The following is a 14,474-nucleotide window of genomic DNA, read 5'->3' as shown; positions in this document are numbered from 1 at the left end:
GATTAACAAATTATCCGACATCTTGATTATTACACATCAGACATGCTAATTTAGCTTCTAGTTCAGACAGACTGACTGTTATGTGTTGTCAAGCAAGATAAAACTGTTCTGAAATGCAAAATAATACAATTTTAATCATGTCATAAAACGTGATTATCAATTAACTGTTGAAATTCAGTGATCAATTGTGATTTTTTTTTTTGTATTTATCATTTGACAGCTCTAATACATATTTATGTTTTGTTTTTTTTTTTGTTTTGGTTTTTTTTTACATATATTGTTCACCATTGCTGGTAATGACAACTGTCCCATTACTGTGATCATATAGCTCTCTCCCTTCAACTTCATATCCAATTCAACTTGAAGAATTTTCATTCTCATCTCATCTTGTTTTAGATATTTTGTTTTCTTCTTATGGCTAACTTTTCCACCTTGGTAATTTTTTTTTGTTCTCTGCTGAAAGGCAGTGGTAGCATCTTCTCTCAGGGAATCTACAGCAGATGTGAAGGGTCCACAATCACTGTGCATCTGCTTTTCCAAACTTCAGATTTCTTTCCTCTGGAAAAATAAATAAAAATTGACACAGACAGTGGAATGTACTTGCCAAAATTCTCTGATTGACTTTCTATTATATATTTGGTACATCCACCATTTGTGCTCAGTTCGTCATCTCAACGGGTCATCGTCTGGTTTTCTATTACTCCAAACAGCAAGTCACTCAAATCATTGGTTTTGTCTTTTTTGTTTTTGGTGGTCCACCATCATTATCAAATCTCTCTCTTTTGATGTCTGCCTTCTCTCTTTTTAAAGCCAGTCTAAGGTTCTTCCACAGAGGCTGTAAAGGCAGATATAATGTCACAAAAATATGAATATGAGAACTGTGAAATTCTGATAATAATGTAGGTATCTCACCTGTAGTTCTTGTGGTTATATTTTCAATTGCATTGAATTCCCTGTCTTATTCTTGTGCTTAAAAGCAGCAGTATGGTTCTTACTTTCAAGAACTGGACAGCTTAATACAACTTGTTTTTGTTGTATTTTTCCACACTCACTGAAAGCACAGAGGCCATGTACAAGAGGGGTCTGAGTCAGCTTTACTTCCTGAGGAGGCTCAGGTCTTTAAATGTCTGTAACAAGATGCTATACGTGTTCTTTTAGTCTATTCTTTGCCACTGTGTCCTGGGGTGCTGGCATCAGAGCAAAGGATGCCAACAGACTGAACAAACTCATCCAGAAGGCAGAGTCTGCTTCTCATACTGGAGGAGATGGCTGAGGACAGAACCTAACAAAAATCATTGACAATGTTACCCTCCCCCTCCTTAAAACTTTGGACAAACTTAAGAGCACATTTAGCAACAGTGATACAACCCTGCTCTGTCAGGAATCATTATGTAAGGCAGTTTCCTAATTGTGTCACAAGATGTCACTGTTGCACTGTCTATGTGACAGGAGTTTAGCAAGATGTCCTTCCAGCACACTGTAGTGTTACAGTCTAGTCAGTGTGGGCGCCATCGTTGCTCAGTTTACTTTTCCTTGCGTCCCACATTTTGCCATTTAAATGTGTTTTAAAAAACCACCCACTACATAGCTTTTCTGTTACATGATATATTTATTTGAAATGTAATTTAGGTTGGCAGTTTATTCCCCTGAATGGTATATTTGATTTGACTTTGTAGAAATCTTTATTTTTGATATGATAGGTTTTGATATTTAATATTATTATTTTGCAGATGCTAATTATTGCCCGGTTCAAAGATTTATTTGCTAAAAAGTTTACTTTTCCTTGCCCCGCAAGGTATTGGAGCCAGCAGCCATGGTGCTAGAGAGCCCATGCAACTGTTTGAAATAAATGCTCAGCCACGGCCTCGATCACAATCCTGAACCCTGCATCTGGTGCCTACTTTCTCTCCGCATGACACTCCTTCACAAATAGTACATCAAAACACAAGGTGAGGAGGGATGGGCATTGGATGTGCAGAGCCATGTGGGTTATAATTACATAAAGTTATTCATGCCCATTGCAATCAGCCTTTTGAATGCATCTTTATCATTTACCAAAACATTCTGCACTCTCAACCTTGCATATTGGTGCATATTCATATATGTATGTATTTATTTATTTATTATTTATTTATTTTACTGTATTTCATTGTATTTTTATTTAGTTGCTACAAGATCTGATCTATCTACCTATGTTTGAACAAAGTCTTTTGCCCTTGGCCATTGTTGTGTTTCAATATTCACACCAGTGTATCCTACTTTATTAAGTTGATGTTGAAAGGATGCCCTGGTTTGTTTTATTTCTATTAAATAAGCAGTTATGGCACCCAAGATGTCCAGCATCTGTCCATTCATAGCACGGGCTGAAATAAAATCAGCATTTAGGGGATTTGCGTGCAGTGCTGGAACAGATATGCGGAAATCAGCATTAATAAATGACTCTGTTGACCCAGAATCCACTACTATGTTGATTTCAGTCCCTTCAATGCTTCCCCTAACACAAGAGGTGCGCTACTGCTCCAGTGAGTCTGGTGTTAGTGCATTACTTGCAGAAGATACACATTTCTTCCTCCACAGGGACCACAGGTGCTGTAGCTGGTGTTTGGGCCACAACATCAGCTACATCTCTTTTCCTGGCTGGCTGGGTCCTCTCTCTTGGGGGAGAGGAAATAAACTCCTGCCGCCTTTCACAGGGGAGGAAAAACAAGGCTTCCCCTGCGGGGCCCGGCAGTATGAAGTAGCAGTGAAGGCGCTGGTCGACATTTGACAAAGACCTGTGGGTTATAGTGTGGGCTGTGTGCCAGTTTAGACACTACCTCGGATTAGCTGAATTTACCATCATAACAGATTGCAAGCCTCTGCTGGGCCTCTGACACACGTCTATTGACAAGGATCTGTCACGTAAAAGAGCAAGATTGAAAGGACCCTTTCAACTGGGTTATAAAGCATAAAGATAGACAACAGCATATTAATGCAGATGCTCTCTCTTGGGGACCTCAGCATCCAGAGGCTGACATGGTTATTGGCAAAAACAGAGGTAGCCACCCAGGTAAATGCCATAGACTCAGACCAGGAGTCAAGTGCGCCTCGGACAGACCCAATGTTATCTCAACAACCTACTGGGGACCCACGGGCTTCAAATTTCACCACAAGGGAGCAGCATTTTGAAAAGGATAATAAACCAGATGAACTGTCTTTCATACATGTACTCTCACATGATGGAACTGGACTGAAGGAACTGCAACAGGCAAATCCAGAACTGGGTAAAATGTTCAATTGGATCGAGAGTAGTGGGTCTTGACCCACGCGGGGGCAGGGGAGAGGTGTCACACCGCGGTGAGGTCATGTTGGGTTTTTTGTCCTGTCTCCATGTCTTGTCTTGTCATTTCCTGTTTTATTTTGAAAGAGTAATTCTCCTCTCGTTTCAGGTCACTTGCCCTCCCTTGTGTGTCTTGGTTTGATTGTTTGATTGTTTCCACCTGTCCCCTATTACCATGTGTTTAAGAGTCTGCGTCTCCCCTTGTCTGGTGCCAGTGTGTCGTTTATGTCAGCATCCATATACGACCTATCTAGCCTTCCACAGCGCCGAATCCAATCGGTATCTTGTTTCTTTTGGTTTTATTTCTAGTTCCTTGATTTTGTTATTGATCCCATAGTTTTGTCCCTCCAGTTTTCAGGAGGGTTTTTTGTTTGCTCGAGCCTGATTTAAAAATAAAGACTTTTTTTGAAAACTATCCTGCACCTGCGTCCAGAGTCCTTGCCCGGTTGTGACAAGAGGTAGCTACAGGTGGGTCAGGGAGTTATGGACTGAATATGCTCGTCTTTCTGTTGTGAACGGGCAGCTCTGCAGAAAGGTAAATTCTTCCCTCACAGGGGAGACCCTGTGCCAAGTCGTTGTGCCCTTTTCACTTATACCTGATGTGCTGGAGCACCTTCATGATGGCCCTGCATCAGCACATTTTTCAGCAGAATGAGTATGGGAAAGTGCAAGCTGACATTCTTGAGTTGCCAGTGACATCTTTTTTTTAAAATTATTATTATTTTGGGCTTTTTATGCCTTTATTATACCTTAGTGGAGACTGACAGGAAAGGGGGTAGAGAGAGGGGAATGACATGCAGGAAAGAGTCAGACCAGTCAGGAGTCGAACCAGTGATTGCTCTGCTAAGAGCATCTTGTGCTCAACATGGTACACGCCCTAACCACTCGACTACCGGGCTACCCCAATCAGTGCATTTGTATAGGGCTTTTATTTTGAAGGTGTAAAACCCGGAAGTGTGTTGCTCTCTACGCTTTATTGATGGTGTGGGGGAAAAAAGAGGTCTTAAAAGAAAAGGTGAAGTCTGTTTTCCCCATAACGGAGCCTCCGTATGTTTTTTATTTTATAAATGATAATAGGTACAGGAGAAGTCAAGATCCTCGGTTCCATTAGTAATGGTGTTATCTCTTCCACTTTTAGACCAACAATATGTGCTTGTACTTAAGCTAATGTGGCTTAACTCAGTTGTTTTCATTTGTGTTTAACTAGTATACAAATAAAGATATAGGGTCTAATATGAGTCTGAGCCCTATCTGTGGAACCAGCCCAAAGAGGTATAGTTTTTTCAGGAAAAATTCCAGCTTTTATCAAATGATTATTTTCCTTCAGGGTTAAGTTGACTGCCACAAATAAAAACCTTATTCAAAATGGGATCATACAGAAGTGTAAGGCATTCATTTGGGGAAAAAAAATCTGCTCTGTTTTACTGAACTATAATGACATAATTTTTTCTGAATTAATGAGATCATTATAATTCAACAACTGACTAGATTTTTTTTTCTCAGGTGAATCTATTACACTTCCGTAGAATATTATATGAGATTTCGTGAAGTGTAATTTCTTTTTAAATTAGTTTTGTAAATGTTTGGCGACGTGGCAGGGCACAGCTGCTACATTTCTCACCACCGATTCTCTCTGCCTGCTGCCATTGGTCAAAACGCGCCTATCAACCAATGAGAAGCGAGCACGATGACAGAGCTCTCTACGTCATCGAACGAAAGCGAGCGTTTACCCATGTGAACCAATGAAATCGGGATTTCAGTGTTTCAGGCGGCACCGGATTGGCGTCGCACGGACGGAAGTTCTGCGGGATCCGCGAGTGTGATCGTCGGTCACCGGAGAGGGACGAGACGGTGAACAAGAGGGTGGAAAGAAACAGACGCAGGAAAAGTGAAGCAACCAGCGCACAGGTGAGACCGAAGTGTTTGTGCTGTCTTATTTTCATCGACCTGTTTCATATTAACATTAGGATTTTTTGTTAATCCTCCAGCATTCTGAATTATTCCTAGTTGACTGGTTTATTACATCATGTACATAATAACTGTAAAAGTTCATAGAAAAACCAAACAGAGACACAATCAAACAACATGCAGGTACATAGATGAAAAAAACGTGTTCAGGTAGTACGTGTTGAAAAAATCTATTAGATATAGGCCTATAGAAATTCTATTCATTTTCAAAGAGGAATTTTCAGGGGAAAATAAATATACAAATATATATTTAAGTTCAATATGGAAGAGGTAATAATCTCACATGGATGTATACATCTGTTTTTAAATGCATTGAGCACAGGTTTTGGATTTGTAAAGTTGCATGAGTGAACATGATATTTCATGAGTAAAAATAACATTTCAGATAATTGCTAACTAATCTAAAAATGGAGAAAAGCAAACATTAAATATATAAATGTAAAAACAGAAAGTTACTGCAGCTGTGAGAGAAATAAAGTTGTTAATATCAGACCAGCATGTCTGTGTGTAACTGCTGTACAGTGAGTGTGTCATTATCATTACAGAATAAACAGTGTGTGTTGATGGAAACATTTAGCTAAGTATAAACTTCTGTTGCCGTGTGTTAGTTGATATAAAACCGGTTTAGATCACACTGACAGGTTTCTGCTTCATGTCATGATGAACCTCCTCATTCCTGTCAACTCTACTGTGTATAAGACACTACATGCTGTAGTGAAAGTAATCATATCATTTCATTTAGTGAAACCAGCACTACCACACTGTAAAAATAACTTAAGTAAACATCCTTCAAAACTACATTTTATTAAACAAATATTACAAAGATAAAACAAATAAGTATTATCAATTGGTTTATTACTGGTGAATTAATATTTAAACTTTCATGTTGGCAAATTGCAACTAAGTTTAAATTGTTTATGCAGTGAACCTTTTATTTATTTATTTTATAAAAAGGTTGATGTGTAAAATAACTGCAAAGTACAATACTTCCCTCTGAAATGCTGTGAAGTATAAAATGGTAATACTCAAGAAATACTCAAGCAAAGTACAAGTACCACCAGTACTAACCTTACAGCACAGTTGTAATTCATCCTTATTTTGGTATACAAATGAGAAAATCTTTGATGCTTTAGTCACTCAGTTGTTTTAAGTTCATTTTTCTCACATCACACCTGTGAAGCTCAGGAATGTTTCAAACATGTTTTTTGTGTTTCATGTATACTAATGACTTTAATACATAAATCTGTGTCAGTGTGTCAGGATGATGCGGCCATTGCTGATGTGTTTCGTCCTCTGCGTCGTCTACGGTAGCAGTAAACCGACAGAGCAGAAGACTCGAGTTCTCCACCAGGAACCGCTCAGCCAGCTTGAACATGATGACAACAAAAACTACGACTACGACCACGAAGCTTTTCTGGGTCAAGATGAAGCGAAAACCTTCGACCACCTCCCACCAGAGGAGAGTAAACGGAGGCTCGGGTGAGTTCAACATCCACCTCCTCCACCATGAATGAGACGCACTCTTAATATTAATGACATTGACAGAAGATCTCTGTACAGCAGACATGTGGATTGACAATCGTGTAAAACACAGTTAAATCACAGTACAAACTCTTCCCACACGTGACCTGTGTACCTGTGTGTATCACCTGTGTGACCTGTAGATTTCTGTCACATGAATTATCTGTTTTCCTGTAAATGTGTCCACTTGTTGGAAAGGTTCTGGTTTATATTTCCTGCTTCGTGGTGGCAACGTGGCAACATCCACAACTGGTTAAACAAGTTTTTCTTCATTTACACAGAGTCTGAAGGTTGTTCAAGTTCAAATTAATCATTATGTTATGAACAGCGCTGTCTGTCTCTCTGCAGCATCATTGTGGACAAAATCGACAGTAACAAAGATAATTTTATCTCTGAGGAGGAGCTGAAGGTTTGGATCACAGGTGCTCAGAAGAAACACATTTACGACAGCGTGGAACGTCAGTGGAAAGACTTTGATGTCAACGGCGATGGTCTGATCGGCTGGGAGGAGTATAAGAATGTCACGTACGGGAGTTACCTCGGTATGTTAAAACTAGGGCTGTCAATCGATTAAAATATTTAATCGCAATTAATCACATGAGTGATCATAGTTAATCATGATTAATCGCATATTTTTAATCTGTTCTAAATGTACCTTAAACTGATTGTAATACTCTTTTCAACATGAGAATAGACAAATGCTTGCTTTATGCAAAAAAAATCATGTTTATTTATTGCTACAATGAGAAATACTCTCAGTAAAACAAGATGCTGAAATAAATATGGTTTGCTTCATGCGAGGAGGGGGCGCCGGGCTCTCTGCATCCGCTGTGTGCTTGGCCGACAGGTGGTATTTGAGACTAGACGTACTCCGGTGATATGTAAATTCACCGCGACAATAAATACAAATTACTTTTGTCCTGTCAAGAGAGCCATCTGGCAAGACTTTGAAGCTGAACTTGCCATTCAAAATATCTTTTTTATCCATTACTGCTCACGACAGCATCGACCTCGGTGCATTGCTTCCTGATTTCCCGAGCTACGGAGTGGACCGAGGTTCAAATGTCACAGGTGTTAATCACGTTAAAAAAATTAATCCCATTAAAGGCATGTTGCGTTAACGCGTTAATAACGTGTTAACTTTGACAGCCTTAGTTAAAACACACTGTTAAGTAACTCTGGTGAACACACACTCAAAGTAAAGACGATTCAAAGAAAGATTTATTGTGAAGGGGTTTAGGTAATGGATGGTGACTGGGGGAGTGAGGGTTCAGCAGGCGAGGGAGAGGGCAAAGGGAAATGGTGGATGGCCAGGTTGAGCAGAGCGGGGAGCAAGACAGGTGGAGAGGGAAATTCGTAAAACAGGGACACAAATGTTAGCACTGAGCAAACACAAGGAGAAAGACTTACACCACACTATTGTAGCTAAAAGCACCAGACACCAAACAGGTGGGAGAGAGTGAGGAGCGCCACGCCCACATATATACAAGACAGACAGACAGGAAACACAAGGGAAAACTGGAGTCATTGTCATTGTAGTGTTTGTGACACACTCAGTGTTTAATAAGTCAACATGTTTTTAATAAGTCACATTCTGATCATTTCTCTGATTGATCCTCTGATCAGTTGATTGATTGATTGATTGATTATCTCTGACAGATGACCCTCAGACAGACACAGAGTATAACTACACCCACATGATGCTAAGGGACGAGAGACGTTTCAGAGCTGCAGACACAAACGGAGATTTGATCGCAGACAAACAGGAGTTCACAGCTTTTCTTCATCCTGAGGATCACCAACACATGAAGGATATTGTGGTACAGGTGAGAGTGATGTTCCTGAGCTGATGTGATGTCACTGAATCAGGATATTTTACACTTATACTAAATCTGTTTGTTCACTGTCACAGGAAACAATGGAAGACATCGACAAGAACGGAGACGGTTTCATCGACCTGAAGGAGTACATTGGTAAGAAGTATGGCACACAGATCAGAGTGCTCATTGATCAGCTGTGAGGAGGGTTAGGGTGCTGACACCTGGTAGGACGACAGCATTAGATTCAGACTGAGTGTGGAGAAGGATGAAGCATGAGGAGGAGGAGGTCTGGTTGGAGTTTTAGAGGTAAATCTGTGGTGGGTTAGGGTGGAGGCAGACGTAGAGTTTAAAGGAGTTCTGTGTTTGTTCCTCCCTGTTGTTGAGTGCAGACTCTCTCCTAATCTTTCCTGCAGGTGACATGTACACTGTAGAGGATGATGATGAAGAACCAGAATGGGTGGCGACAGAACGTCAACAATTTTCAGAGTTCAGAGACAAAAACCATGATGGGAAGATGGACAAAGAGGAAACTCTGGACTGGATTCTTCCATCTGATTATGACCACGCTGAGGCTGAAGCCCAACACCTGCTGCATGAGTCTGATGCCAACAAGGTCAAACTGTTTTTATTTAATACGACTTCTTCATATTAATCCTTTTATCTGCTGCTTCAGAATTACTCTTACCTGTTGATGATTTTACTCAGTCTGTAACTCTTCACCTGTTCAACGCCTATTTTTTATGTCTTTGTTCAGGATGGAAAATTGACCAAGAAGGAAATTCTGGACAAATACGACGTCTTTGTTGGAAGTCAGGTGACAGACTTTGGAGAGGCTTTACTACGACACGATGAGTTCTAAAGGAGTAGCTGATTCTTAGATAGAAACCTGATTTTACAGTTTTTGAAGAATAATTTATTTTGTAAACCAACAGAGGAGAAAAGCTTGTATTATATGTGTTTACATTTGGAGAGTTTCAAACTTTGAGACCTATGTTACATTTAGATGATCTTTGTGTGATGATACAATAACTGTGGTGCCTCACAGATTTGATGTCATCCTTTACTGAGCTCATGTCTTTGACTTTTGTTTATGATACCATCAAACACATTGATGTTTAAGGACTGAACTCAGACCTATGATTTCATGATTTTAAAGTCACAGTTGCTGGAGATGAAATGAAGTGAAAAATAACTGTTACTCCACATTTTATATCACTGTAAAACTTATTCACACCAGTTTGTGTTGAATTTGCACTCAGACAGAAGCACATGCTGTATTTTGACGTTTACAGCCTGTTTATCAATAAAAAAAGAAAATTTAAATACTTTGTGTTTTAAGGCTCTGCTGCTGAAGTGTGAATCTCAATGCCTAAATGCCCTAAAAATAACTGGAAACAAAAACATGTTTATAATATTTTTGTTAGATTTTTTTATTGTTGCCTTTTGTCTACACTAAAACATTCTACAGTAAAATAAAGATTAGCAGCAGCAGCTGAACAGTTTGTTGTATTTACACATTGTTTTGTCATAAATCAGAAAATTTTGCACATTTCCTCAGAGTTTACCGAGGATATTTTCCCTCCATTAGTCCAACTCGTCAAGTGTTTTGTGTCCTCAGTTTTATTTTGCTCAAAATATTAAGATGCTGTGGAAACTGAAGATGTTTCTGTCTTTGAAGAAACTTCAGATGATTCATCCATTTTCTTTCCAAATACTGTTTCCATGATGCAGGCGTTAAACTGAAGAGAAGGAAAAACAACAATCAGGATTTTATTATAATTTTTTTATGAAATCAGACCCAAGGTCAGTAGGAGCAGCAGAAATAATCCAATACATGTTTAAAAATCTTCAATATCAAGTTTTAATGTCCTTTGAATTACAGGACATTTAATGGGTATAAAGTACTGCCATCAGTCCCAGGTCATTATGTAATGAAGAATAATTATGATAATAATGAAAAATAATAAGAGGAGGTAAACAGGCTTGAGGTCTGCCCTGATCAACTGTAGTTTGAAGTAAGAGAAGTGACAGACTGATGCAGCTCTAGTACAAATAAACATACACTTACTTTTTCATATAGTCCACAATGATGAGGACGTTTTTCTCTAATGAATCACAATAAACTACAGTGAGTTGTTTTGAGATAAAGCCAGCACCATTACCTCAGTCAATCACAGTCATGATAGTCAGTCATCAACAAGCAAACCTCCTTCATTATGAGAAGAAGCAGTTTAAGTTTCAGTGGCTCTGCCTGCTGGTTAAAAGTCAGATTGCAGTTTCAGTGCCACTGTTTGAATGGCAGCTTTCTGTCAGACTTTACTAAAGAAAAACCCCACGTCTGTTCTCTATCTGCTCACCTGTCTATCACATGCCTGTCTGTCACGTGTTACTGTCAGGGTTAACCCTAACCTGTCTGTTAAGGTAAGGGTTGACCATGCTCACCTGTTGAGGATATGGTTATGTTTGCTCACCTGTTTGTTCATGAAGGCATAGATGAGTGGATTGTAGACGCAGGAGCTCTTGGAGAAAAAAGCTGGGATGGTGACGAGGCGATAATCTTTGTTTTCATCTGAAGAGTAGGCAAAGTAAAGAGCAGCGAGAGCGTATGGGGCATAGCAGGTGATGAAGGAACCCACCATCACAATGATCATCCTTGATACTTCCTTCTCCGCCTTCTGGGTGGAGGCTGACTCCGTCTGCTGGGCTGCAACCTGAACACAGGAAACAACATTAACCTCTGCTGTGTTGTTATTGCAATTACTCCACTTGAAGCCAGGTTCAGTTTGATAAAAAATGTTGTATTTGTATCTTTACCATTAGGCTCTGTGCTTCACTGACTGATTGAGTAAGTGACTGATTGATCATTTTTAAACTCACAGCTGTCAAAAGTGATTGATTGATTGATTGATTGATTGATTGATTGATTGATTGGTCATTTTAACTCACAGCTCTCAGAGCGCCGAGTAACTGGGAGTAGGAGAAGATGATGATGGAGATCGGTGCAATGAAACAGGTCACCATCAGAAAGTTTGTATAACTGCTGCAGTTAAACTCCTCATTGTGAGTGTACCAGTCAGGTCCACAAGAGCAGCCCAGACCCTCAGGGATGTACCTGAAAATAAAAACATGAAAGGTTCAAGTGGTAAATGTTCAAATGTGTTCATGATGACCTCTAACTCATAGGTCTTACCTGCTCCAACCAAAGAAAGGTGGGATGGCGCAGCTGATCCCCATGAACCAGGTGAAAGCGACAGCAGCCAGAGCGTGATTACTGCCAAACTTAAAGGCTCCAAACGGTTTACAGATGACCAGGTATCTCTCAAAAGACAGGACGGCCAAAGACCAGGATGTCACCAGACCTGAGGATGAGACAAGGAGTTCATTGATGACAGGAGAAAGGAACATGAATCTGTTATTCACGGTGTTTACCTGCTTTGAAAAATAAAACTATAGACAACCTTGAGATGGGATCACACCAGCTACAATGTTGAAACATTGACCCAAGAGTACTCAGTTGTTATTACATTATTACATGAGTGCTCATAGGTCGGACCACACCCATCTCTGAACTCAGCCTTCACTTTGATCTCAACTACAAATCTGTAAAGTCTCATGAATGTATCTTGCAGGTTAAAACACTATAATGATGAAAAAATTTCTCCACAGACAGACAGATATATAAGCACCTGCCAAGGTAATCAAAACCACCTCTGTGGTAGTTTCTGCTACAGCCGATGTCTCCAGGACCATATTTTACCACACAGACTCACAAAGTCAAAACAACACCAGACATGCTGTCAGTTAATTTACCTGCTATTGACCCCATGGCAGACTCCAGGGCACACAAAGTGTGACCCAGGAAGAAGTAACCCTTCATGGTGGCAACAAACACCTGGCTGACAGAGAAGGTGACGAAAATGAATCCTGCAAAGGAGATGTTGATGAGGATATAGTTGAGAGGGACTCGAAGCTTCTTGTACTTGACCGTCACAAGGAGAACAATCAAGTTTAAAGGAGTTCCAGCGAACAGGACGATGCCCATAAAGATGGTTTGCAGGTGAAAGGCCCACTGAGGTGCCAGATAATACTGGGGCCCCTCAAAGGGACTCACCTTAGAAATGTTCTCATACAGATGGAAGTATTTCCCCATTGTGACCCTGAGCTCTCTACCACCCCTGAAGATTTCAGCCTCTTTATATATCCTCATAAACCACTTACACTAAAGATTTAGCTGCCAGGGTTTTTTCAAAAGTTTTAGGATTAAGATCGTCACATTTCCGTCTGTCTGAAGACATTTTCTGTCTCACACGTTAATCTGATTACAGGCAGAGCAGTCACTGTCAAAACACGCAGATCAGTTTATTTGTATTTATGTTGTTTAAATGTAAAAACAGAATGAGATCAACACGAGTTCATGTGTAATAATGTGCATGTGGGTGCATGTGGCTAAGAAAAACAATGTGACCTCATTAATCAAAACCTGAACCAAATCTGACTTTAAAAAAGCGTGATCATATTAACAATATAAAAAAAAACAAAAACAAAGTAAAGATGACTGCTGGTTTTATTCAGTATATGAATATCAGAGAGAAAACATCTATCATATGAAACAAATTAATTAATTTAGGGTTAGGACATAAAGTTAAAGTTAAATAATTGTTTTTGTGCCTGTTGATCATAAAAATGTCAAGTATCCAAACTGGATGTTTGGTCATTTAACTGTTCTTGGTGAACTTAGTTTCTTTTGGTATATATTATTTATTTACTTTGAAACAAAAACATATAATTTAAAAAGTGAAAAAATTGTCTCTCTGGGAAAAAAAATCTGATGGTGCTTGGAGGTATTAAGAAGAAAATATAACTATGAGGAAAGTCTGTTCTTTTGTTATCCAAAGTATTTTAAAACATTTAATTATCACTGATTGATCCAATTTTCATGTTACAGTTAAACCTCTAACAAACCTCACAGAGCTTGACTGTGGAACCATTAAACCATTAAACCATTAAACTATTAACAATCACTGCAGAGTAAAATCATTAAACCCATTAACAAACATGTTAAACAGTTTAGGCTTTTAACAACTGAATGAAGTTGTTGTAAACATGTAATTAACCAGCTCATTAAAGAATTAAACAATAGTTTACCTCATTATTTACATATGTTTAGATTCAGCACAGATTCACTGAGGAGCCTGTAAGTATATTTATGTAAAGTATTTGTTTATTTAATTTTAATAATGAACACGAAGGTTGTATAAAAAAAGAAAACAACAGGTGAAACTGTCAAGTGTGTATGATTTTCCAGGTGATAAACATGTTACAAATATTCAAACTGAAGAGATGCGATGGACTCACTAAACTGCGGTATTTACCAGTATAATAAAGTATAAACTAGAGTGTTTACCCATATAATAAAGCAGAAACTGCAGTGTTTAACAGTGTTAATAAAGTATAAACTGCATTGTTTAATAGTATAATAAAATATGACTCACAGTACTGCCTTGTATTCTGGCTCAGTGTGAGAGAGCAGCAGGTGGTCAACAGATACAAATCCAATAAAAAAACCCTCTTTGTCTCTCTCCGTGTGACTTCAGGTTTAATCCGGATGTTTCAGATTTACCTGAGCAGGTCATCCTTCTCAATCCTCTAAATCCTCTAAACTTCATCACAAAATCAGATTAGAGACAAAAAGACTCCACAATTCGAACTAAACTGGTCTAAACTGATCTTAAATGACAAAGGCTTAATCTGAGGAAGACTAGGATGAAGGTGTAAATCTCTGCCTCTTTTTAAAAGACCCTCCTCTGCTCCTTCAGTCCTTCACATCATCACTTCATCTTCACAGG

General features: G+C 39.1%; 2 protein-coding genes across 2 annotated transcripts; one reads left to right on the top strand and one right to left on the bottom strand.

Moving 5' to 3' along the window:
• Positions 1-4,538: 4,538 nt before the first annotated feature.
• calua (calumenin a) lies at positions 4,539-10,119 on the top strand. The gene is made up of 8 exons (XM_071501834.1): positions 4,539-4,591; positions 5,080-5,227; positions 6,540-6,766; positions 7,157-7,350; positions 8,468-8,634; positions 8,721-8,781; positions 9,042-9,241; positions 9,383-10,119. Exons 1-8 carry the CDS (start codon positions 4,554-4,556, stop codon positions 9,485-9,487), a joined length of 1,140 nt encoding a protein of 379 aa, XP_071357935.1. The 5' UTR covers positions 4,539-4,553; the 3' UTR covers positions 9,488-10,119.
• opn1sw1 (opsin 1 (cone pigments), short-wave-sensitive 1) lies at positions 10,034-12,812 on the bottom strand. Its single transcript, XM_071501835.1, has 5 exons — positions 12,439-12,812; positions 11,819-11,987; positions 11,575-11,740; positions 11,100-11,339; positions 10,034-10,367 (listed from the first exon to the last, which is right to left on the bottom strand). The coding sequence occupies exons 1-5, from the start codon at positions 12,776-12,778 to the stop codon at positions 10,266-10,268; spliced, it is 1,017 nt and encodes a 338-aa protein (XP_071357936.1). The 5' UTR covers positions 12,779-12,812; the 3' UTR covers positions 10,034-10,265.
• Between the last annotated feature and the right edge of the window lie 1,662 nt (positions 12,813-14,474).

The sequence above is a fragment of the Trachinotus anak genome, unplaced genomic scaffold, assembly GCF_046630095.1.
Source record: "Trachinotus anak isolate AG129_WGS33_773 ecotype Australia unplaced genomic scaffold, CSIRO_AGI_Tana_v1 ptg000018l, whole genome shotgun sequence".
NCBI classification, from domain to species: Eukaryota; Metazoa; Chordata; class Actinopteri; order Carangiformes; family Carangidae; genus Trachinotus; species Trachinotus anak.
The sequence above is the reverse complement of the archived record's forward strand: the minus strand, read 5'-3'. Positions and strand labels throughout refer to the sequence as shown.

Coding starts and splice junctions, on each gene's coding strand:
- calua (XM_071501834.1), top strand. CDS start 4,554: ATGAGTCTGAGCCCTATCTGTGGAACCAGCCCAAAGAG. Junction 6,767..7,156: donor GAGAGTAAACGGAGGCTCGG/GTGAGTTCAACA, acceptor GTCTCTCTGCAG/CATCATTGTGGACAAAATCG. Junction 8,782..9,041: donor CGACCTGAAGGAGTACATTG/GTAAGAAGTATG, acceptor TCTTTCCTGCAG/GTGACATGTACACTGTAGAG.
- opn1sw1 (XM_071501835.1), bottom strand. CDS start 12,778: ATGGGGAAATACTTCCATCTGTATGAGAACATTTCTAAGGTGAGTCCC. Junction 11,988..12,438: donor TGCCATGGGGTCAATAGCAG/GTAAATTAACTG, acceptor TCTCATCCTCAG/GTCTGGTGACATCCTGGTCT. Junction 11,340..11,574: donor TACTCGGCGCTCTGAGAGCT/GTGAGTTAAAAT, acceptor TCCTGTGTTCAG/GTTGCAGCCCAGCAGACGGA.